Source organism: Bos grunniens, chromosome 9, assembly GCF_055505025.1.
Source record: "Bos grunniens cultivar Pamir isolate PY7600 chromosome 9, Bosgru_T2T1.0, whole genome shotgun sequence".
Taxonomy (NCBI): domain Eukaryota; kingdom Metazoa; phylum Chordata; class Mammalia; order Artiodactyla; family Bovidae; genus Bos; species Bos grunniens.
In genome coordinates, this window is record NC_141173.1 from 60,654,269 (window position 1) to 60,679,059 (window position 24,791).

The window sequence follows — 24,791 nt, forward strand, 5'->3', positions numbered from 1 at the left end:
TTTCTGAATCTAGACATTATAATTGACTCATGTCTTTTCCTGTCCACCTGCCCTGCCTGCATGCAGATCATCAGCAAGCTCTTTTAACTTTACCTCTAAAACATATGCTTTATGAGATGGTTGGATGGCATCACCGACTCAGTGGACATAAGTTTGAACAAGTTCCAGGAGATAGTGAAGGACAGGAAAGCCTGGCCTGCTGCAGTCCATGGGGTTGCAAAGAGTTGGACACGGCTTAGCTGCTGAACAACAACTAAAACATATTCCTCGGCTTCCCTGATGACTCAGCAGGTAAAGAATCTGCCTGCAATTCAGGAGTGGCAGGAGACTCAGGTTAGATCCCTGGGTAGGGAAGATCCCCTGGAGTAGTAAATGGTAACCCACTCCAGTATTCTTGCCTGGGAAATCCCTTGGACAGAGGATCCTGGTGAACTAGAGTCCATGGAGTCACAGAGTCGGACATGACTGAGCACATGAGCACAATAACAAGCTAAAACATATCCCAGTTCCGCTCATTTTTCTGTACTACCATCAGCCTTGTTCTCAAAGCACTTCTCTCTTGCCTGGGCTGCTTTTACAGCCTTCTGCCTGATCTCTCTCTATACATAAGCTAGCTTCCTTACAATTCATTCTTCACATAGAGCCAGAATGTTTTTTTTTTAATGTAAAATCATATCACATTCCTCCTTAAATTCCTCTAATTGCTTCCCATCACACTTAGACTGAGATTCAGACTCCTTTTCATTGTGCCAAGAACCCTCCAGAATCCAGACTTTGTCTGTCTCTCTGGCTTCATCCTGCATCACTCTTCCCTTTTCCCACTATGTCCTGCTTACACCAAACCCTCCAAGTATTTATCTAGGTCATCATTAAAATGTCACCTTTCTCAGTAAGGCCTAATTTAAAATTGGAGTGGGAGGAGTGCATGCATGTGTACACACACACACACACACACACACACACACGCAATTTTGTTTCTTTTCTTCTTAGTGCATTTATCATTTTCTTAAAACATTGTCTTATATATATATATAAAAACCTATGTATACTCACATCTTGCTTCCTCTTTGTCTCCCTGCACAAAGAGAATATAAGTAGTTAGAACAAAGATTTTAGTTTAACTTGTTTAGTTCTATATCTGGAATGTGTAGGATAATGCCTAAACTGTAGATGGGGTTCAAATGTTGAATAGGAAATGTAGGGTTTTTTTCCCCTCTTTAGAGTCCTTACATCAGTAGTTTCTTTGGTTCATTCCTTGTGTCATTCAAATATGAAATTTGTAACCTCCTCAGATGCCTTTTGGAGAAGGCAATGGCAACCCACTCCAGTACTCTTGCCTGGAAAATCCCGTGGATGGAGGAGCCTGGAGGGCTGCAGTCCATGGGGTCTCTAAGGGTCAAACACGACTGAGCGACTTCCTTTCACTTTTCACTTTCATGCATTGGAGAAGGAAATGGCAACCCACTCCAGTGTTCTTGCCTGGAGAATCCCAGGGACGGGGGAGCCTGGTGGGCTGCCATCTATGGGGTTGCACAGAGTCGGACACAACTGAAGTGACTTAGCTTAGCAGTCAGATGCCTTTTATACTATCCAGCCATAAATTTCCACGTAAGTTTGTCCCATTATTCAACTTTTTCTTTTTCTCCATGGCAGTTTTTTATAAGCTGTTATTTATCTTATTCATCTTTTTGTTTCACATGCATGCGTGCTCAGTCATGTCTGACTCTTTGCAACCCAAAGAGTAGGCTATAGCCCACCAGGCTCCTCTGTCCATGGGATTCTGCAAGCAAGAATACTAGAGTGGGTTGCCATTTCCTCCTCTAGGGGATCTTCCTGACCCAGGGATCAAACCTGCATCTCCTGCAGCTCCTTCATTTTCAGGCAGATTCTTTGCCACTTGAGCCACATGGGAAGCTCCATTTTTTTGTCTGTTCACTGTCTTTTCTTTCCTCTCCCTATCTCCCACTTAAATTGAAAGTACATTTCATGTGGATCTAGGCCTTTGTCTTATTTACGGCTATATCTCTTGTATCCCTGTATTGTAGCTGAATACAGTAGACATTCAAGAAATATTGGTTTAAGGAATAAATGCAGTTCATCATTCTCTTGGCATTAGCCTCACTTCACCCCTTGAAAGCAGGAGACCTTACCCATTTCTCCCCGCCTGCTAACTGGGCCCTCCCCTTTGGCTTTCATTGATTCTCTGAGATTCAGCTGAGCTCTGCATTTAGCTCCCTGTATTTTGAGCTGTCTGCCATCCAACAGCCTCCTTCCTGCAGTCAGAAGACACTTTAGTGTTCAGTTATCCTGTTTTTCTCTTGGCAGGAGTTTTTCTGTATCATTTCCATGTTCTGTCAAGGCTGAAAGAATGTGGGGCCTCCCTCTGACTGTCTCCTTTACCACACTTAACTCATTTGCAGCTTCTCATGTTGGCAGAGCCTGTCCTGTGAGGCTGCTTTCTCCTGGAGATCTCTGTGAGAAGTTGAGGAGGAGGGGGCATGGAAATAAGTCTTGTCTACTCTTGAATCCCCAAGTCTGTCCTGAAAGCTACCTTCATAGACTCTTATCTCTGGCCCTTTTCAGCTGGGAAGTGTCTGTGTGTGTGTGTGTATGTGTGTGTGTTATTGTTTTGTCTTGAATTTCTTCTCTACCTCACTTTGAACCCTTGAAGGCAGGGATCAATTCTTTATGTTTTTTCTTTTACCCCTAATATTTATGCCATTTGAAAAGATGGGAAGTCACATTTTGATTCTGTCATATGGTGATTTACAAGAAATATGAAAAGAATCCACCTGCAATGCAGGAAACCTTGGTTTGATTCCTGGGTCAGGAAGTTACCCTGGAGAAGGGATAGGCTACCCACTCCAGTATTCTTGGGCTTTCCTGGTGGCTCAGATGGTAAAGAACCCATCTGCAATGCGGCAGCCCTGGGTTGGGAAGATCCCCTGGAGGAGGGCATGGGAACCCACTCCAGTATTCCTGCCTAGAGAATCCCCATGGACAGAGGAGCCTGGCAGGCTGCAGCCCATGGGGTCACAAAGAGTTGGACATGACTGAGCAGCTAAGCACACATGTCCTTGGTCATTCAGATGACCAAAATATTTCTTCAGTATATTTGGTCTTTGCAGTTTCTGGCTCACAGCTCCAAAAACCCTCTGAATTTTGTAAGTGGTGAGAGATAAAGATGTCCTGAGGTTAATTTCGGACCACACCTAAGAACAGGGCTGCTTGCCAGGAGAACCGACAATGTGATTAGAGGGTTGGAACTTTCAACCCCACCCCTCTGACCTCTGGGGAGGGAGAAGGGCTGGAGGTTTAATCAATCAGCAGTGGCCAGCAACTTAATCATTCACGCCCATTTAATGAAGCTTCACGTAAACCCAGAAGAATGGGTTTCAGAGAACTTCCAGGTTGGTGAACACATGGGCACAGAGAGGGCATAGAAGCCTTTGGTGGGGGAGAGGTAGGGTACAACACAGTCTCACAGAACTTAACCTGTGGGATCTGATGCTCTCTCCAGGTGGGTGATGTCAGAATTGAACTCAGTGGTAGGCTATCCAGCTGGTATCTGAGGATTGCTTGAAAGTGTGGGGAGATCCCCCTCCACACACTGGAATTTAGTAATGAGAATCATTACATACACAAAAATGTAATTCATTAAGCACTGATTCTGTGCCTCTGACCTTTGAATTCACAAGTTATTTTTTTCTATTATGTATTTCAGTTTACCTGTACAACCTCAGGCGTCTTGGACTTTAATCATTTCAGATCTGTTGTTTCACCATACACGAGAAATACCATGTGGCCCTGATGCACGCAGAGGCTTCTTAATAAGTTCATGGACCTTACATGAGATGCCTGTTTTATATTTCAGAGTGTTTCCAAAAAATTGCTTTTGTAAATGAGAGGGAGAACGTTTATCATGTCCTTAGTTGCACACATTTTGTTCTCATGGTTTTAAGTTGCAGGCTCAGGTTGGCCATCATCTCAGCACTAGGTGGCACTTGAGCATCACAATTAGTCATGCACACCTTACACAGTTTTTGCAACATATGCATGATACACAAATGTAATGTTTGAAATCCCTATGTGGGCATTCTTGAGAATAGCAAAATGAAACAAGAGACCTGCTGAGCACCAGTTGCTTTGATGTATCTGTAAATACATGAAAAGGGAAAGAAAAGGGAAATTACTATCCACTAGGTCCTGTCTGACTCTTTTGTGACCCCATGGACTGTTGCCTGCCAGGCTCCTCTGTCCCTGGAATTCTCCAGGCAAGAATACTTGATTGGTTAGCTATTCCCTTCTGAAGCCATTCCTTCAGGAATTTTCCTGACCCAGGGATTGAACCCATGTCTCCTGCATTGGAGGCAGATTCTTTACTGTCTGAGCCACCAGTATCAGTATCAGTTCAGTTGTTCAGTCGTGTCCAACTCTTTGCCAGTCAGACCTGTGCCACCCTTTATAAATACATAGTTGGAGAATATATTAAATTACTTCCCAATCGTTATTCATAGTACTGTTAACAGATAGACTGGTCTCTCCATCCTTTCTTTCTTCACCTGATATTGTCATAATGTTGAAATTCATTTTAGGTGTGCTGTTCATTGTGGTTAATTTGAAAGAAATAAGGAGTATAACTCCTCAAACTTATTCATACCCAACTCCAAGCACTTATTATTCTTTTGTGGTATGTAAGAAAATGTCTGATTTTGACTTATGAACCCTATAGATAATATGCTGAAGAAAATGTAAACATCTCCCTTTTACTGTTGAGAAAACAGAATTTCAAAGACATTAACTTGCCCAGTATTGGTAGCTAGCAGGCAGACAGAATCTGTATTTAAACTCAAGTCTGTCGGGTTTCAGATCCTAGGTGTGCTCTTTCCATTATTCCAGAGGTACCAGGTTTAGCCAATCACTGTTCATGTTAAAGTAATTGGATGCAAAGTTCAAATAAGTGACATTGACTCCTGAGGAGGGCGAGAGCCTAATTAGCAGGAGGTCCCTGAGCACCAAGGACCAGGAATGGAAAAAGAAAAGTCACCAGAATCAAGACAACTCAGTTTCCTTTAGGCTGACGGCATACGGGCTTCCCAGGTGGCTTGGTGGTAAAGAATCCACCTGCCAAGCAGGAACGCAGGTTTGATCCCTGGGTCGAGAAGATCCCTTGGAGGAGGGCATGGCAACCCACTCCAGGCTTGCCTGGAAAATCCCATGAACAGAGGAGCCTGGTGGGCACCAGTCCACAGGGTCACAGACGAGTCAGACACGACTTACGGCCTAAACAACAATGACGTCAAAGGCTGAATATAAAGTGAATTGTTTATTATACACTCTGTGTTTCAAATTCTGGCTTCTCTGACCCTGTGATCTTGGACAACTTGGCAACTGTGTGACTCAGTTTACTTACCTTTAAAATGGAGGAGGATTAAATATATTAATGCACTTAAGCACATAGACTAGTACCTGGCACATGGTAAAGATTCACTGAATGTTAACTATTTGGGTAGTTTTATACATTAAGCATCATGAGAAAGGTCCATACTGCTTTGTGTAATGTTTGAAGTGGAATTTGAGTTATGGCTAGAGTGGCCATCCATCTCAGCTTACAACTAACTATCCTGGTATCTATTAGCACCTGTTTCTTACTCTGGAAAAAGTTTGCCTAAAGTGAAGACTTCCTCCAAGAGAAGATGTAACTGCTCCTTTCTGATGCACGATACAGATTTGCGTGCATGCATGTGAAGTTGCTTCAGTTGTAGCTTACTGTTTGTGACCTCATGACCTGCCTGGCTTCTCTGTCCATGGGATTCTCCAGGCTAGAATACTGGAGTGGGTTGCCATTTCCTTCTCAGCTCAGTGCTTACTACATAGAAAGTACATCATTGGTGAGAACTGTAGATTTTTCGCTTAAGGAGGTACTTAGATCCTTTGGAATTTGAAAGATTGAAGTAAATGGCACATAACTAAGGTCATTTTCAGTGATAAAATAGACTGATTTTGTTCTAACAAGTATCAAAAGTTATTCTTTTGTTGTTGTTTTAATATAATGGCGAATTTCAAACATCAGTAAACGTAGAGTAGCATGAGAGAGGAATGAACTCGAGAGCTACCTAACAGCTTCAACAATAATACAACATGTGGTCAGGTTTTATTTTGTAACTTAAAAAAGTAACTTTAATGAGATATATTTTACATATCATAAAATTTAGCCACTTAAAGTGTACAGTAATTTGTACAATTTCCTAAGTTGTGCACACATCACCAGAAGTCTGTTTTCAAACATTTTCATCACCGGGGATTCTTCATCGAAATGGGATTCTTCCTGTTTACAGTTACTCCCAGTTTCCACTCTCAGCCCCAAACAACGACTAATCTACTTTTTATCACTAAAGATTTGCCTTTTACAGACATTTCATATAACTGGAGTCGTACAGTGTGTGGTCTCGTGTGTGTGTCATTTGAGCTTAGTGTTTTTAAGGTTCATCCACGTTGTAGCATGTATCAGTAGTTTGTTCCTTTTTCTTGACAAATACATTCCAGTGTATAATATGCCGTGTTTTGTCTGTCCTTCACAATGGCCAGTCTTATCATCTATATTTTTATCCTTTCCCCTCTACTCCCTACCCCACTGAACTATTTAAAAGCTATTTTTAATTTCATAAATATAAGAGCTTAAAACATTGATTATGTTTCTGCTTTCTATTTTTGTTTTTCCAAACCATCTTCTCTGTATCTTCTCATTCATCTTGCCTGTCTTAATTTGTTTTCTGTCTTTAAGAGTCCTATTATTTTTTGGTTTTGGTTTTGAGAATGAAGAGGTGTCTAGACTATAAACTTTCAAAGACAGAGACAGTGCCTTTCATTGTCTCCTTGTATTAATGAAAATTCATACTGGCTCTGTGGCAAATCCAGATCGTGATGATTTCTAAAATCTTCTTTAACCTTTCAGGTTTGCTTCAGCATTATATGCTGGGCTGGATCTATTTGTTTCTGATTCTCATGGGTTTTTTTTTGTTTGCTTTTAACTCAGGTTGTTGGAAGAGGAGCTTTTGGAGTAGTATGCAAAGCCAAGTGGAGAGCAAAAGATGTTGCCATTAAACAAATAGAAAGTGAATCTGAGAGGAAAGCTTTTATTGTAGAGGTAAGTTGGAAAGTCATTTCTGTTGTATAGTTCTTTACCTAAGATACTCTGTGAATTTGATATTTGTGAAAAACAAAGTGTTTCTCAATTGTTATTTCTCTGTGTTCTTAAACATCAGCAATTTAGTTGAACTAAAGGGAATGCCATAGGAACATTTTTTCATTCATACTCTTAGTTCTGATTAAAAATTAGAAGAGAGATTTAGCTGCATAAATGAATTCATCCCTGAATTAAAATACAGTCTCTTCCATGTAATTCTGATCTATTTCAAGGCATAGAATTTAAATTTTAAAATAGAAAAGAAATGGTAATCTCTCCCATTATCTAAAGTTAAGAAGGGAAATTTTATGCATTCATTTTTGACTGAACATTTTAAGAAATTCGAATGAGATTATTTTAAGTAAAAATTATGTCAAATTGGCTTTTCTCATTTAGCATGAAAATTTATAGCTGTTCTCTTACAGATTTGATGATGGAGAATTCGATAATCATGATATTATTTATTATCAGGTTTATTCTTTTATGCTGTTTTGTATATTAGATTAGAGTATTTGAATAAATCAGTGATTTTATAAGTTTTTAACTTCATTGGTCAACAGAAGTGGTCTTTACCTTATAAACTTTCTGAATTTGTATCTGTGATTTTATTTAATTATAATGTCAAAATATACTTCCTGATATTTTTAAATGCATAACATGAGGAAATGAGAAATTACTTGTGATATGATGAAGTAGATTTTTGTAAATTAGTTGAATGAATTGAGAGATACTGATGAATGGTTTGATGTCATGAGGAAAAATGATCTGTAGTCCAACAGTCTGGCTTTATCTTGCCTTATTCACAGTTTTTATTTATGGTTTAAATGAGGATATTGAGCAGATACTGTTGTATTGGCAGTTTCCTAAAACTAGATAAAAATCATATGTATTAAAGTCTAGGAATCCAGTCAAAAAGATGATAATAGCTTGGAGGAAAAAATTTTTCATCAAAGTTATAAATACACGTAATTTAAATTGTTGAATGGTTCTCCATGTATTTTTATTAAAAATCCCGTGTATCTCCTCCCATCAAGTTTTCTGCTTCTCAGAGGCAACTACTTTGAGCTCATCCTTAGTTTTGTTTGATGTCCCCCAATCCAGACTCACACCTTCTCTAAAGAAGGTAATTTTATATTTCTATCTCTGTGTTTATCTCTGCATTAAATATATATCTATACTTAGAGAAGATACTATTATACCTTCTCTAAAGAATCAACCTCTAATCTTTTTTTTTTTTTTTTTTACTTTACAATATTGTATTGGTTTTGCCATACATCAACATGAATCCACCACGGGTGTACACGTGTTCCCCATCCTGAACCCTCCTCCCACCTCCCTCCCCATACCATCCCTCTGGGTCATCCCAGTGCACCAGCCCCAAGCATCCTGTATCATACATCGAACTTGGACTGGCAATTCATTTCATATATGATATTATACCTGTTTCAATGCCATTCTCCCAAATCATCCCACCCTCGCCCTCTCCCACAGAGTCCATAAGACTGTTCTATACATCTGTGTCTCTTTTGCTGTCTCACATACAGGGTTATCATTACCATCTTTCTAAATTCCATATATATGCGTTAGTATACTGTATTGGTGTTTTTCTTTCTGGCTTACTTCACTCTGTATAATAGACTCCAGTTTCATCCACCTCATTAGAACTGATCCAAATGTATTCTTTTTAATGGCTGAGTAATACTCCATTGTGTATATGTACCACAGCTTTCTTATCCATTCGTCTGCCGATGACATCTAGGTTGCTTCCATGTCCTGGCTATTATAAACAGCACTGCGATGAACATTGGGGTACACATGTCTCTTTCAATTCTGGTTTCCTCAGTGTGTATGCCCAGCAGTGGGATTGCTGGGTCGTATGGCAGTTCTATTTCCAGATTTTTAAGGAGTCTCCACACTTCTCCGTAGAGACTGTACTAGTTTGCATTCCCACCAACAGTGTAAGAGGGTTCCCTTTTCTCCACACCCTCTCCAGCATTTATTGCTTAATCTCTAATCTTTGGGACAATAAAGAGGCTTTCACTAGCTGTTTGAAGACAGGGAAGGAGGGAATCTTTGGCCTAATTTTAAGTGATCTCTCTGCCCTTTTATTAGTAATCGCTTATGTGAATAGCTGCCTGGTACTGTCCCCACTCCCCAACCTTTTGGAGGTTTTAGAGTTAAATCTGGTTGCTTCTCACTTTTTCTCATTTCCTTTTAGGTCTGCAGTGTCAGTTATTGCTACTCATTTGCTTTCCAACTTCAAAAAATGTGTGCTGTTTCCTCATATCACGTTTTCTTCATCTTTCTGAGTTTGTCTTGAAAAAAAGTACCTTTCCTCTTTTGGTAGTATTTGATGGGGGAGCAAGAGTAAATGCTTGAACAATCTGCTATCTAAAGCTCAGTACTTCAGAATCTTAACATGGTGAAATATAATAAATAGTGATATTAAGTCTTTTAGGACTAAAAATCTAGAAATGTTGGCTGTAGAAAAGTACAGCTTTCTAGTAGCATATGGCAAAAAGGTTTACCTTTGGGCTTCATATGAGCCAGCAGTATTATGTAGATAATAGAGGAGAGGAAGAAGAAAGGGGAAGAAGCAGAAAAGGGGGAGAAGAAAGAGTAGGGAGCAGTTTGGGGAGATATGTTAATATTAATTTGAGATATAGAGCACGAGAAATGAGTACAGCCAAACCACTCATGGATCTCACTATGAATCATTGGATTGGATTTGATTGGATAAAACTGGAGACCAATTAGAAGGAGGCTGTAGTAATTAATTACTACATTGGTTCAGATTGGAATTGCTAAGGCAAAAGGCAGTTGTAATGGGAACTGAGAAGAGGGAATTAACTCAGGAGATAGGAGGTGGAGGGAAGAGAATGCAAGAGTGCAGATTTTAAGTCAGACAGACCAAAATTCAAACTCTGGTTCTACTACTTCCTAGCTCTAGGGTATTTAACAACTCATTTAACCTACTCTGAGCCTTATCTTCAGGGTACCTCATCTTTAAAATGAAAATGATAATACCTGCCTTGCAAAGTTGTGAGGATAATACAGTATCTGTAAAGTGCCTCCCAGTGCCCAGCGTAGAGTAGGTAGAGTATTCCTTCAACCATAGCTGTGAAGATGAAGGTGATGTGATGATACGGCTTCCTCTGGTTTGGATAGCTCAGCTCAGTGCCATCTCAGGGATGGCCTTCTAACATTTCTTGGCAAACTTAATTGCTTCTTATTGTACTCACGCCTTGTTCGTAACTCCTGTTATAGCACTTTGCATGTTGCTTTAATTATTAGTGTTTGTATCTCTCCCACGACTAATCTGTGAGAACTCCAGGGCAGGGATTCTGTACCATTGTGGGCAGGTACTTATGATCACGGTGCCTGCTACATAGAAAACAGTGGTTGTTGAAGGATTAAACTAATGTTTTGTACAACCTTAAGATCTGAATGATACTGTGAGATCACTTTCTCAAAAGTTAGCACTTTTCAAAAGAAACCTTTTTTTGTTACAGCTTCGACAGTTATCGCGTGTGAACCATCCTAACATCGTAAAGCTATATGGAGCCTGCTTGAATCCAGTAAGTTTGCCATTTTTTCACTTTACTCTGTCTGTGAGAAAAAACATGGCAGATTACATGCAGCTGTGTAGTTTATGAAGCTGTTTTGATCTGTCGTATTATTTCTAAAAAAAAAAAATAATCATACTGTGTGTGCTTCTAATCTGTTAGCAACACAGTATAAGGGAAGAGTTATCTTGGGTGGTCTTATCCAGTAACCTCATCTTCTTTGGAGGTTCAGAATAACCTGTGATAGCCTCTGTTCATTTGCGCTGGAAAGTGAAAGTGAAGTCGCTCAGTCGTGTCCGACTCTTTGCGACCCCATGGACTGCAGCCTAACAGGCTCCTCTGTCCATGGGATTTTCCAGGCAATAGTACTGGAGTGGATTGCCATTTCCTTCTCCAGGGGAAAAATCCCCAAAGATCTTGTGATTATGTTTTTATATACATCTTCACACTTAGACAGTGGGCCCCTAGAAGACAAGGTCTTAGATCATGATACCTTTTTTTTTTTTTCCTCTAGTGCTATTCAGATACTAGGGACCAAAAGAATGATTTTTAAGTGCATTTATAAAATCAAAGCTTGATCTAAGTTGTCTTTCAAGTTCCCTAGGATGCTGTAGCTCTGTGGTTAATTATTCTGACACATGTTTCCTTCAGGTGTGTCTTGTAATGGAATATGCTGAAGGGGGCTCCTTGTATAATGGTGAGTGTCATTAGACCTGTCTTTATTAGAGTAAAATAATTGAAAAGCTTTTAATACTAACTGTAAGTTACTTAATGTTCTTCACAATTTATCCTCAGAGTCCCAAAAGGAGATAGTTAAGAAAAGAAATCTGCCAAAGATTAAAAATCTGCTAAAGACAAGAGGCTACAACATTAGTATGTGAAATTTAGACGTCTAAGTATAGTAATCTTTTAAATTGATGGTACTTTTCATAATGTTAAAAGCATTACTTGCTTTTTAAATAGATTTTAAAGTATCTTCCTACTTACAACCTTTTCTTTTTGCCCTGTCTTAGCTTTCAATCTCCTCATTTTAGAACTTTTTAACTACACATCCTTATTCTTCATTTTGCTTTTTTTTCCCCAAAAAAATAAATTTGTGAAAATGTTCACTTTATGGAACATTTTAGTAACAATGAAAGGAAACTGTATTATTTAGTTCCCTTTATAGAACAGAGCTAATCCATTTAGTTACCTGTGTAGAACAGAGCTGTTTCACTCTAAGAAACACCAACCATATATATAGTCTCTTGTCACACCATTTGTATAACATGTAGCATTTTATTTAGCTATGTCTCCTGCTCATGTGTTTGTCATTGTTGTCTAATGACTGGCTGTCTAATACTTCTGTGTTTTATTTTGAATTACTTCTAGTTTTTAGCTATTATAGAAAGCATAATTGTAAACATTTCAATGCACATTATTTTGTTTTCTTCAATACTATTTGTATCTCTCTGAAAGTACAGTATGCTATCAGATGCTTATAATTTATATTATTGTGTGCAAGACTGCATCTATTGAGATTAAAAAATGTGGTAATATATATTAATTGTATTTGAATGTCCTATTAAATGTCCTATTTAGATGTCCTATTTGGATGTCCTATTAAATGTTAGGTACTTATGTGGTAGTTATCCATTTGAAATCATTAGCTGTTTCTATCTTTTTATTGAGAAAAGAAGGAGAAGCAGGGCCGACGGGAGCACGTGTAGGAAAATGCCCAGTCGTGTGTTCTGACAGTGCTGTATTCACCTTGTGTCTTTTGTTATATGCAATAAAGTTCTTTTTAGTTTGTGCCTTCCTTTTGCAGTGCTGCATGGTGCTGAACCATTGCCATATTACACCGCTGCCCACGCAATGAGTTGGTGTTTACAGTGTTCCCAAGGAGTGGCTTATCTTCACAGCATGCAGCCCAAAGCTCTAATCCACAGGGACCTGAAACCACCAAAGTAAGTTCTAATAATGTGGTCTCTCTCTCGGCACCCCCCACCCACTCCTGAATTTAAGCTGGTCATTGCACATCAGTTTTTCTTTTCTCTTCCCTTTTAGCTTGCTGAAGAATGTGTATTTTTATTCTTTTAACATTGTTTATTTTAACACACCTCCATCATTTAGCCATCTAAACTTGCATTTTAGAACGTTGTCTTCAGTGGCATTTTTATTTCAGTGGCATCTTTATTTTTAATAACTTCTGCCTTAGACTAGTGTACTTCTAGAGTCTGGTAGTCTGTGTGTCCTGTTTTGTGCCCACGGTATATATTGGTTTCCCTGAACAGTTTCGTGAGAGCAGAGACAAGCCTGTCTTGATCCCCATTGTATCCCTAATAAGCACAGTGTCCACACATAGTCAGCATTCCACCACACTACACAGGGTGGTTATTTTGTTTGCATTTTTTTTATAATGGTGGTTATATTATTTGCATTTTCAGAGAAAGGCAAAGGGCATTGCTGGCACATCTGAGTAGAAACTGAAAATACTCTGAATTTCTTTATATTGTGGATTCTGGGACTTTGAAAAAACTTCAAAATTCCCTAAATAAATATTTTTAAAGGCTAAAACTTCAGAGATTTTTTCCCCCCCAGGGGTACTTAAGTTAAAGAAAACATACATATTTTTGTCCCCATTTCTCTCTAATTTTTCTCTTTTCTATCCACCTGTGACAAAAAATCCCCCTGTGCCCTTTCTCCTGCTGCTGGCCATCACATGGGTTCTCAGATAAGAGGTTTCCCCTAGGAAATCAGTCAGAAGTATTCCATTCTCTTGACAGTGATTGAAAGCATCAAAGCATCCCTTCCAGGTAGACCTTCCCACTCTCCTTTCTAAGCTGATGCACTCTACATAGGTTTCAACTCTTGGAGTCTCCATTCTCACTAGTGTACCTTACTTCCACCTCCAAGCTTAAACTGATTTCTCTTTCCCTGGGTCCTTGGTCAAATAATGTTTAAGTCCCAGGTTTATGATACTTCTTTTTAACTTGACTCCCGAGATTGTTCTTGTAGCTACCTATCTTGGCTAGTAAAGAAGAAAGCAGATTTTTTGGTCCCTGTTTTGGGAGATTGTGTTCTCCTTTCCTGTCTCCCCACATTAACAGAGTTGAATTATCAAAGCAAATTTGTGAAAATCATAGCTCTTATCCAGGAACAAACTGGCTGATTCAAAGGATGAGGCATGAAGATGTCATGCCTTCATGATGCAAAGATGAGGCATGAAGCATCGTTGTCCTGGAGGAGCCAGAACCCATTAGATGGAACACCCGTCTGCACCGGGGCATGTTTGGCTTTGAAATGACTAATGAGTTATTAAACAATATACTTTAAAATAATCTCATGAGATGTTTTTTAACATCTTTTAGATTCCATAATTACACAGCTTAAACATCTACTTCCATTCTCCATTCAACCATACCTGTAGATCCATAAATTTTAGGCTTATTTAACCAACCTATTTAGACAGACCAGCTATATCTTACCAAAGTCATCTGCAGCTAGGGACTCTGGTTTCGCTAATAAATACCATTAACATATTTATAAGAGATATGGTCTAGGTCGTTCATTCCTCTCGGGCATTCTTACAGTTGGACTCATGGTGCAGTGTTGAAAATTGCCTGTGGGGCACCCTGTATACAAATTGGGCTTTATCATTAGAATTTATTTTTTAGAAGGTGCTGGGGAAAAGGAAACTCTTGGAATGGCTGTATTTTCATGTATAATTGCATATACTATCTTATTGTCCCTGGAAAACCTGTGGAGTCTCCAGTCAGGAGGAGTTTTTTAGAATGGCACAGAAAGAAGGCACCTGATGATACAATTAGGTGTTTCATACAGCATCAGCTTGTGCCCCTACTTTAGTTAGCTTTTTGCTAGTTCATTCAGAATCTTATGATTAAAGGGGTATTCATTGTAAATAGTAATAATATAAAAGTCATTCAGAAAAATTACTGTAATATTTTGAATATACTAGGATGAAACCAAGAAGTCAGTTACAGAATCTCTTGGATAAAGAGTAGTAAGAACTTAGCAATGGTGAAACAAGGAAAAATTTTTTGTTTGTTTAAGTGTATATAAAGGTAATTTGCACTTAGCATTCTTTCCACTTAAATTATCACAGTATTTGTGGCATTATGGAGATATGAATAGTAGTTTATCTGGCTTATTTTAGTCATGATGGACTAAAAAAAAAAACTAATATTCTAAATAATCTGTCCAGTTAGAATTTTGGAACAGAATTATATGCAAAGAATTTATAACTTTATGTAAATATCTGTATATAATGATATGAAAAAAATATCCTGGTAAGGGAATAAAGCAACATTATGTATAGTGTAACCTATACATGCTTAAATCCCCGTATACTGCTCTTGACGGTGCTCACAGGGATCGTGAGTAACGTGGCTTTGACTCTTAAACTCACGTGAGAAGAATTTGGTCCTCCAGCAATATGGCAAACTGGGTAAACTGCAGAAACACCCAGCACCAAACCCAGAGGCGCCACATACCACAGCAAACACGCTTGACGTGCATGGTGACCTTACAAGAAGACAAGGCTTCAAACCCAGGGGTGCCACATACCACAGCAAACACGCTTGACGTGCACGGTGATCTTACAAGAAGACAAGGGCAGCATTAAGCCAAAGAGAGAGAGCTGAACCCTAAATGGGTTCGGTGGTTTGTGGGTTTTGCTTCTAAAGTTCAAAGTGAACGTTCCTGATTCATGTCCCAGACTCCGCCTGTCTTGTATGTCAGAATCCTCTGCATTCAGTGACATATAGGGAAAGGAGTTTATATATATATACACACACACATATATATATGTAGGAGATTTTTATGGACCAGGCTTGAAGGTGAAGTACATCACATTCTACTGGCTAGAATGGTCATGATAACCACACCTAATTGCTCAGAAGGCTGAGAAATGTACCTAAAAAGGAAAGGAAATAGGGTCAGTGAACAGCTAAGCAGTCTTGCTACATTAGGCTAACTAAAGACTCATTTCTGTTTACAGTAAGGTTAATAAGAGCAAAGAAGGTTTGGAAACTTTTGGCACCATGATCCATAGTAAGAAGTACTTCACAGTCTGTTGTGTGTGCATTATAATGTGTGTAGACCTGAAACTGAACTTTTCTGAAACAATATTTAGTCTTAGTAGTTGTGATACACTTTGATATTTCCAGTTTTTTTTTTAATGCTGTCATAATCTTCTGGGTTGTTTTGCAATCTAGGTCCCCAGATATGTGATCTAGAATTGTTATGATTTAGATTTTATGACTAGGTTTCTACTTGCACCTTAAAAAACACTGGGGTAGGCAGGTAAAGTATAGGAGCCAACAGTTTATGAAGGTATTGATATCTAGGCACTCCTATTTCAGAACACCTTAATGTTCACTTACTACATGTTTTTAAAACCCCATATTTTGGCCCAGAGAGAAGCATAATCAAGAAAAATTATGGAGATAGAGATGGAGACATCAGAATTTGAGTCTAGCAGTCACCCTAAGAACTGGCTTAAAGTCAACTTTTGCCAATATTCCTCTATATTATTAAGCTATTACAGGTGACTGGTTCACATTTTACAGAAGTTGAATGGTGACATTTTGCTTATTAACCTTTTCTATTTCCTCAAATATCTCTTTTATTGTAGAATCAGATACTGGTCTTATAACCTTTAATTCATTTTTTGGTTTATTTTTTGTCTTGTTTGTTTTTTAAACAGCTTGCTGCTGGTTGCAGGGGGGACAGTTTTAAAAATCTGTGATTTTGGTACAGCCTGTGACATTCAGACTCACATGACCAACAATAAGGGGAGTGCTGCTTGGATGGCACCTGAAGTTTTTGAAGGTAAAATAGCAAAAGCGTGATGTGACTGATAATCTGCCTTATTACCCCATGTAAATCCAACGTGTTTATGGCTTTCCCCTATTTACATGATTTTATTTCTACATGGCGTTTACGCAAGATACTTCCTAAAGTCTAAGGAGGTACTGCATAAATACAGCCTTAGATCTTGAATCTCATAGCAGGATTTCGGTTGTCTGTGAAGTTCAGGCATATGTGCAGTTGATCCTCATGCTCAGATTCCATAACAGCAAAATTGCCTACCAAAATTGCCTAAAATCAGTACTCATAATTCTTTTCATAGGTTATTCACAGGTATGCACAGAGCAGGAAAAAATTTTGAGTTGCCCAGCACTCACATTCCCGGCTGAGGTCACACAAGGCACTGCTCTGCCCTCTTGTGTCAGTTCTCACACTGTATCACCTCTGTGATCTATTGAGTGCCTCATTTTTTCTCCTTTTTTGTACTTTGTGTTGATGATTTCACAGTTTAAAATGGCCTCTACGAGTAATATTGAAGTGCTTTCTAGTGTTCCTAAGTGTCAGAAGGCTGTGATGTGTCTTACAGAGAAAATGCACTTGCTAGCTAATCTGCATTCAGGCATGAGTTACAGTGCTTTTGGCCATGAGTTTAATATTAATGAATCAACAATTTATATTAAAAAAGATGTTTTAAACAGAAACACATAAAACAAGGTTAATATATTGATAAGTTGACAAAAACATTGTGAAGAGGCTCACAGGAACCCAGTCCTGTATTTCCTCCTGGAGGAAATGATTCAGTGTTTACAAATTAACAATTCAGTTCAGTTCAGTCGCTCAGTCGTGTCCAACTCTTTGCGACCCCATGGACAGCAGCACACCAGGCCTTCCTGTCCATTGCCAACTCTTGAAGCTTACTCAGACTCATGTCCATTAAGTCGGTGATGCCATCCAACCATCTCATCCTCTGTCATCCCCTTCTCCTCCTGCCTTCAATCTTTCCCAGCATCAGGGTCTTTTCAGATGAGTCAGTTCTTCGCATCAGGTGGCCAAAGTATTGGAATTTCAGCTTTAGCATCAGTCCTTCCAATGAATATTCAGGACGGATTTCCTTTAGGATGGACTGGTTGGATCTCCTTGCAGTCCAAGGGACTTTCAAGAGTCTTCTCCATCACCACAGTTCAAAAGCATCAATTCTTCGGCACTCAGCTTTTTCATAGTCCAACTCTCACATCCATACATGACCACTGGAAAAACTATAGCCTTGACTAGATGGACCTTTGTTGGCAAAGTAATATCTCTGCTTTTTAATAAGCTGTCTAGGTTGGTCATAACTTTTCTTCCTAGGAGCAAACGTCTTTTAATTTCATGGCTGCAGTCACCATCTGCAGTGATTTGGGAGCCCCAAAAAATAGTCTCTCAGTGTTTCCGTTGTTTCTCCATCTATTTGCCATGAAGTGATGGGACCAGATGCGATGACCTTAGTTTTCTGAATGTTGAGTTTTAAGCCAACTCTTTCACATTCCTCTTTCACTTTCATCAAGAGGTTCTTTAGTTCTTCTTTGCTTCCTGCCTTAAGGGCAGTGTCATCTACATATCTGAGCTTTTTGATTTCTCCCAGCAGTCTTGATTCCAGCTTGTGCTTCATCCAGCCCAGCTTTTCTCATGATGTACTCTGCATATAAGTTAAATAAGTGAGGTGACAGTATTCAGCCTTGACATACTCCTTTCCCTATTTGGAACCAGTGTGTTGTTCCATGTCCAATGTCCATTTCTAGCTGTTGCTTCCTGACCTGCATACAGATTTCTCAGGAGGTAGGTCAGGTGGTCTGGAATTCCCATCTCTTTAAGAATTTCCAGAGTTTATCGTGGTCCACACAGTCAAAGGTTTGGCATAGTCAATAAAGCAGAAGTAGATGTTTTTCTGGAACTCTCTTACTTTTTTGATGATCCTTTGGATGTTGGCAATTTGATCTCTGGTTCCTCTGCCTTTTCTAAATCCAGCTTGAACATCTGGAAGTTCACGGTTCATGTACTATTGAAGCCTGGCTTGGAGAATTTTGAGCATTACTTTACTAGCGTGTGAGATGAGTACAATTGTGTGGTAGTTTCAGCATTCTTTGGCATTGCCTTTCTTGCTGCTGCTGCTGCTGCTAAGTTGCTTCAGTTGTGTCCGACTCTTAGTGACCCCATGGACTGCAGCCCACCAGACTCCTCCGTCCATGGAATTTTCCAGGCAGTGGGGTGCCATTGCCTTGTCTGTGCCTTTCTTAGGGATTGGAATGAAAACTGACCTTTTCCAGTCCTGTTCACTGCAAACTTTATAAGACAATACAGGGCATAACGAGAACCAAGTGTGCTTTGTGTTGGTTTCCTAGTGATTAAAAATCGGCCCTTCAAAGCTTAAATGAGTGTGCCTTAGAAAGAATGCAAGTAACTGGACAGAAGTGTGATGCTAAGGACAACAAATAAGGGATACCTTATGCTTACTTTTACATCTGTGTATCTTAACTCAAGTTTTAAAAGAGTGATCCATAAATTGCATATGAGGTTTCTGTATAAAAACATCAATTGTCTTTTAAACAATTCAGAAAATTTGAACTGAAGACATGTGATTCATACATTAGAAGGTATGAAAGCCCATGAAACTCAGAAACATTCAATAATCGAATTCTGATTTTGACTTTTATTTTTGATGAATTTAAAGTTTTTTGTTCTTTGTTTTTAGCCACCAAGAGAAAGAAATTTGCTCTATAGCTGGTCCCTTGAGTGGAGCTATTTTGCCACAAAGTTCAGTTAAAAAGTTTGTGAACAAGCCAGCGTTAAATTATATAAGGTTAAATAATGCCACTTGTTTTAAGTTCGTGTGTAGAATACACATAATTGGCATTGTTTTGAAATTATTTATTTAATGTGACTTGCTTTGAGTTAAAATAGCACAGTTATTACTGTAGTGTGGAGAGCAGAAAGATTTGTTTTTACAGAAGAACCCAGAAATAAAAGTTACTCTTAATTGTTTAGAGAAACAAAACTCAGACTATTAGGCTATGTAGATTTCTTCATTTCTGAAAGATGTCAGCACCTGTGGTTCAGATCAGATTGTAATGTCATTGTCTAGTTTATAGTGCCCAGTGCCTGCAAAGTACATCCGTAGCTACTGTTGTAATAACTGATCATTCTTACAGTGGGTTGTTCATGGGTTTTAGGGTTTTGTTTGTTTGTTTATCAGCTGATTGACCAACCAACTTATAATTATGTGCATTTTGCTGCATAAATCAACTACTGTAAATTTGGTATTTGTAGTTTTCCTGCTTACAACTTACTTTTAAGTTTGCAAGTTAATAATTTATCTCACCAGATATTTTGGAAAAAAAGAATCTTCACACTAGATTAGAAATTTCTTCTGCTTTGATAGTGTTTTCCATCAAGAGAATGGGAGAAGAAAATTTTAAGGTTAAGAAATTCCAGAAAGGAGTAAGAAATTACATAAAGGAATGTACAAGTTGTTTTAATTCTCTGCCCCAGAGAAAATATGTTTAAATAAAAGATAAGGTCGACATTTCTTGACAAGAAGGTAGAAAATAACTAACTTTCTAAAGTGGGGTTTGTTTGTTTTTTTTTTCTCTTTATTGGATGATAATTGCTTTACAGTGTGGTGGTCTCTGCTGTACATCAATGCAAATCAGTCATAACTATACATATATATATGTGTGTGTGTGTATGTATTCCCCCTTCCTTCTGAGCCTCCCTCCCCGACCCCCGACTCCAAGTCCAGGTCATCACAGAGTGCCATGCTGGGATCCCTGTGTTACATGGCAGCTTCCTGCTAGTTATCTATTTTATACATGATAGAGTAAGTTTTTGAGTACAATTTTAATACTTAACTCATTTTAAAAATATATTTATTGCAAAGACTTGAGGTCTTCAGAAAGTTTCTCAGCCCTACCTGTGGCATTCTCTTGTTTTTGTACATGATGCTTATTCTTAAAATTTATGAAAGCCATTACTTCTGTAAGTCATGTGGGGAAAAGTCTTGAAATTTTACTACCTTTTTTTTTCTAGGTAGCAATTACAGTGAAAAATGTGATGTCTTCAGCTGGGGTATTATCCTTTGGGAAGTGATAACACGTCGGAAACCCTTTGATGAAATTGGTGGCCCGGCTTTCCGTATCATGTGGGCTGTTCATAACGGTTTGTGAAGTTTTTCGTCAGTATATTTTGTATATTTCTTATTTGGAAATTGTTTCTCCCCCAAAGAAGACCATTTATACCCAGTATTAAAGTATACGATTTCTTGTAACCAGCCTCAAGCCCTACCTGCCCTGACACCAAGATCGAGCAGAGCTGGGGCAGTCCTGGCTCTGGACAAAGCTGAGGTCTGCTGGCTGTGCCTGTGCGGAAGAGGCCATCAGTAGACAGCCAGAGCCAGCTGCCTCATTGCCTCTCTCCAGCAGACAGGGACGCGCTGGACTGGACACTGTGGGGAAAAAAAATTTCTCACATGGTTAAGATAATTAGGGAGCTATTGCTTTTTTCTCTTGAAGAAGCAGTGTCTCACTGAGGAGAGAAAGCAAAGCATATTCAGTAAGAGTTGTTACTTAAGCTATTCATAAAGGCAAAATACGAAGTGCATCACATAGTCTTGCTTTTTAGCTTCTCATTCATCTTTATGACGTGAGTGCTGTTATGTCCCATTTTACAGCTTTCCTAATTAGGAAGCTGAGACCTAGAGAAGCTAAGTAATTTGCCTAGGGTCACAGGTTTAGTGGAGAAGGCAATGGTAACCCACTCCAGTACTATTGCCTGGAAAATCCCATGGACAAAGGAGTCTGGTAGGCTGCAGTCCATGGGGTTGCTAAGAGTCGGGGCATGACTGAGCGACTTCACTTTCACTTTTCACTTTCATGCATTGGAGAAGGAAATGGCAACCCACTCCAGTATTCTTGCCTGGAGAATCCCAGGGATGGGGGAGCCTGGTGGGCTGCCGTGTACGGGGTCGTACAGAGTCGGACACGACTGAAGCGACTTAGCAGCAGCAGCAGCACAGGGTTAGTAAGTGGTGTTGCTGAGATTAGATCTGATATTTCTGACTCAAATGTCCATATTTTTAAGTTATATTCATTTATGGACACAATGTCCTTGCATCCCTCCTAATCCCTTTATACCTCTAATTACAATGTTTCTAACCACTCATGATACTAGAATACATCTCCTTCATTAATCAATTTACTTTGCAGTTCCTTTGGGAAAATATACTTCTTGAAAGGAAATTGCTGAATCTTTTAACTTTTGCTGTCCTTCTCTGCTGTTTAATTTCTATCTCTTGATTATAATGACTCTGATTAATGGCATTTTTGACACACTATTCCACATGTGATAGAACAAATATCTGCCCCACTGTTTTGGTCATTCATCGACATGTCAAGGAGTCATTGGAGTAATCGTGTGTGTTTGCCAATTTCCGGTTCATTGTGCTACCTTTTCTGTGGTTATGGAGAATGCTAGAGCATTGACCAGGATGGTGTTTTCTTTTTCTGTCATGTGTCAGTAAAATTGAATGTCAGTGAAGTAAGAAATAAAAGAACTAACTTATTAATTGGTAAATTTACAAAGATTTCATTATAATCTAGCCCTTCTTTTAAGTTAGGGACCTTGCTAGTGATATTAGTCTTATTAAATTACACAAAAGTTGGCAGTTTTCAGCTTGTGAAATGACTGACTCACAGCTACTGTAAGGCCTGCCTCCCACAAAAGAACCGTTTAGAAGTCAGTGAGTGTAATACTATGTAATATATCAACTATGGTTGATGACTTTTGATATATGGAAGATGATTTTTCAAACAGATTTGAAATTTTTATGATAAATCTGAAAATACAGGTCAGATATGATTACCTTGAGTTACCATTCACACATTAAGCTGTTAACTATTTGTTAAAAGAGTGTTTATAGTAAATGAACTATTATTAACTCTCAGTCATAATGCATGTGAAAATTTTAATTTGGTTTCTCAAAAGGTGTAGATTCCCCTTTATGAAAATGCAATGTTTACCTAAAGGACAAAATAAATGTACTTTTATTCCTCCTAAAAAAATCTTGATTTAGAAAATAAATACCATGTTAGAAACTTATACTATTCTTTGAGTAAATACATTCTTTTCTCCCCTCCTGTAATTTTTAATTGTAGGTACTCGACCACCACTGATCAAAAATTTACCTAAGCCCATTGAGAGCCTGATGACTCGTTGTTGGTCTAAAGATCCTTCTCAGCGCCCTTCAATGGAGGAAATTGTGAAAATAATGACTCACTTGATGCGGGTATAATCCTTCTTTTGAGGGGCTTTGGGATTAAGGGACTTTTATATATACTGAGTTTTAATGAGATTTTAAAGTAAAGGGATATCATTATTTTTTTTTTGTTTTATACTTTTTTGTATTTTCCACTTTAGAATGGGTATTCATTACTCACATAATCAGAGGAGAAAACATTATTTTGGGAAAAAAAATCTAGTTCTTTATAATGGAAAGATGGCTAGACTAGGTCTCTGAACATGCTTTTTTCCTTCTGCTTAACTTGGTACATTTATTTGTTACTCGGCCTGTTGCCTTATCTGTAATGTGAGAGAAGTTGAATTAGATGATCTCTAAAGCCTTTACATGGCTTGGGTATTTTATGACTCTAATTGTTGCTGAGTTATAAATTTTCTTTAGTACAAATCTTTATCAAGCAGTCATTTATGTAGCACACTAGAGAGGCTACATTCCCAGACACTTTTATTTAAGTGATTTTTACCTTTTGGTTTTCATTGTATATTTTCAGCTTTCCACTTGCCATTAAAAAGTTAAACTTTTTTCTAGGATCTGTAGAATTTTAGAATTTAGAAGAATCATTTTAAATAATTATTAGAATTTCCCAGTCTATAAATCAAACACTTTTGTTAGAATTATTTAAATCAATCTAGGCCTCTGGTTTTTTATGCACTAACAAATCTATCAAGTAGTACCTTGACTTGGAAATGTGAAAAGTGCCTGAATTTCAGAAAATTTGCTAAGCAGAAGAATCTTTCAGTCTCTTTGAATATAGATTAAGTGATTTCCTAAATGGCCACATAATTAATTTGTTCATTCTATTGAAAATAAGTTAGGCACAGCAGCTTAAACTCATCTTATTAAAGCTTAATTTCATATTGGAGAATAGCTGTATGTAGAATCCTGGGACCTAAAGATACACTCATAAGAAAACAACTCAGTAAAAATTAAAAAGTAGAGAAAACAGCTTGGTCTCCATAATCAAATACCTTAAAACTTTGGATTATATAAATTATTCAGATTTTGATTGTGCCTATCTGTGCTTTGTCTAATTTGAGAAGAAAACGTTTCTCTTTTTTCTCCCTAAATTCTAATTTTTATCCAGCAGATATATCCAGTATTTTACCTCTGGTTCATAGAGTGACATTCATAATCTATCCTTGATATTTAAAATGTCTAACAAATTATTCCATGGCATACCATCTCTGTTGTCAGACTAGGTCATTTCAACACTTTAGAGATTTGCCTCACTGCTATGAGAACATGAATAATGTCTCATGTAATTATGAGGAATGATACTACTGTATTTCATATGTTCCTCTAGAGGAATATTGGCTGTTTTCTTCAAGATTATCTAGGCTCTGTGTAGGTAGATACATGGCATTGATAACAGTTGAAATTCAGAAGAGTTAGTACATCTTTGTATCTACAAATTTCCATATATGCCTTAGTGAAAATAAAGCAGCATTTTTGCTGCATTCAGATCTCAGCAAGGAAGTAATTCAAACATACTCTTTAATTTTCACATGATTTGATTTGTATTAAAGAAATTTTAAATTGTTATTTACTTTTTTATATATAGTACTTTCCAGGAGCAGATGAGCCGTTACAATATCCTTGTCAGTATTCAGATGAAGGACAGAGCAACTCTGCTACCAGTACAGGTAAATGGATAGATTGGAACGTAATAAGCTAAATGTTTGTGTCTCTATTCCTGTGAAGTGATAATCAAGAAGCAATGACTGATGTCCCTTTTTGCATTTTAATTTATTCCTTTAATATGATTGCAATTTGAATTTTCAGGTGCATCATTCTTCATGCAGGTACCCAGGGTTAGTTAATTGAAAACCCACTTCCAAGTTTTGAAATTCTTACACAGTTGTGTCTAAAAAGACTGGATATTATATTTCTGTGGATGCCA

General features: G+C 38.2%; 1 protein-coding gene across 9 annotated transcripts in view; it reads left to right on the forward strand.

Moving 5' to 3' along the window:
• Positions 1 to 24,791, forward strand: part of MAP3K7 (mitogen-activated protein kinase kinase kinase 7) — a 65,951-nt gene that overhangs the window by 7,264 nt on the left and 33,896 nt on the right. For 2 of the 9 annotated variants that reach the window (XM_086317699.1, XM_086317701.1), the window contains exons 2-10: positions 7,037 to 7,147; positions 10,699 to 10,764; positions 11,404 to 11,449; positions 11,548 to 11,625; positions 12,560 to 12,698; positions 16,460 to 16,584; positions 20,626 to 20,754; positions 22,749 to 22,879; positions 24,453 to 24,534. In XM_086317699.1, the coding sequence (XP_086173825.1) occupies positions 7,037 to 7,147; positions 10,699 to 10,764; positions 11,404 to 11,449; positions 11,548 to 11,625; positions 12,560 to 12,698; positions 16,460 to 16,584; positions 20,626 to 20,754; positions 22,749 to 22,879; positions 24,453 to 24,534 (907 nt within the window). Of the gene's footprint in view, positions 1 to 7,036; positions 7,148 to 10,246; positions 10,319 to 10,698; positions 10,765 to 11,403; positions 11,450 to 11,547; positions 11,626 to 12,539; positions 12,699 to 16,459; positions 16,585 to 20,625; positions 20,755 to 22,748; positions 22,880 to 24,452; positions 24,535 to 24,791 lie in introns of those variants that run through there. The other 7 variants (XM_086317705.1, XM_086317707.1, XM_086317700.1 and 4 more) reach the window with 5 other exon arrangements.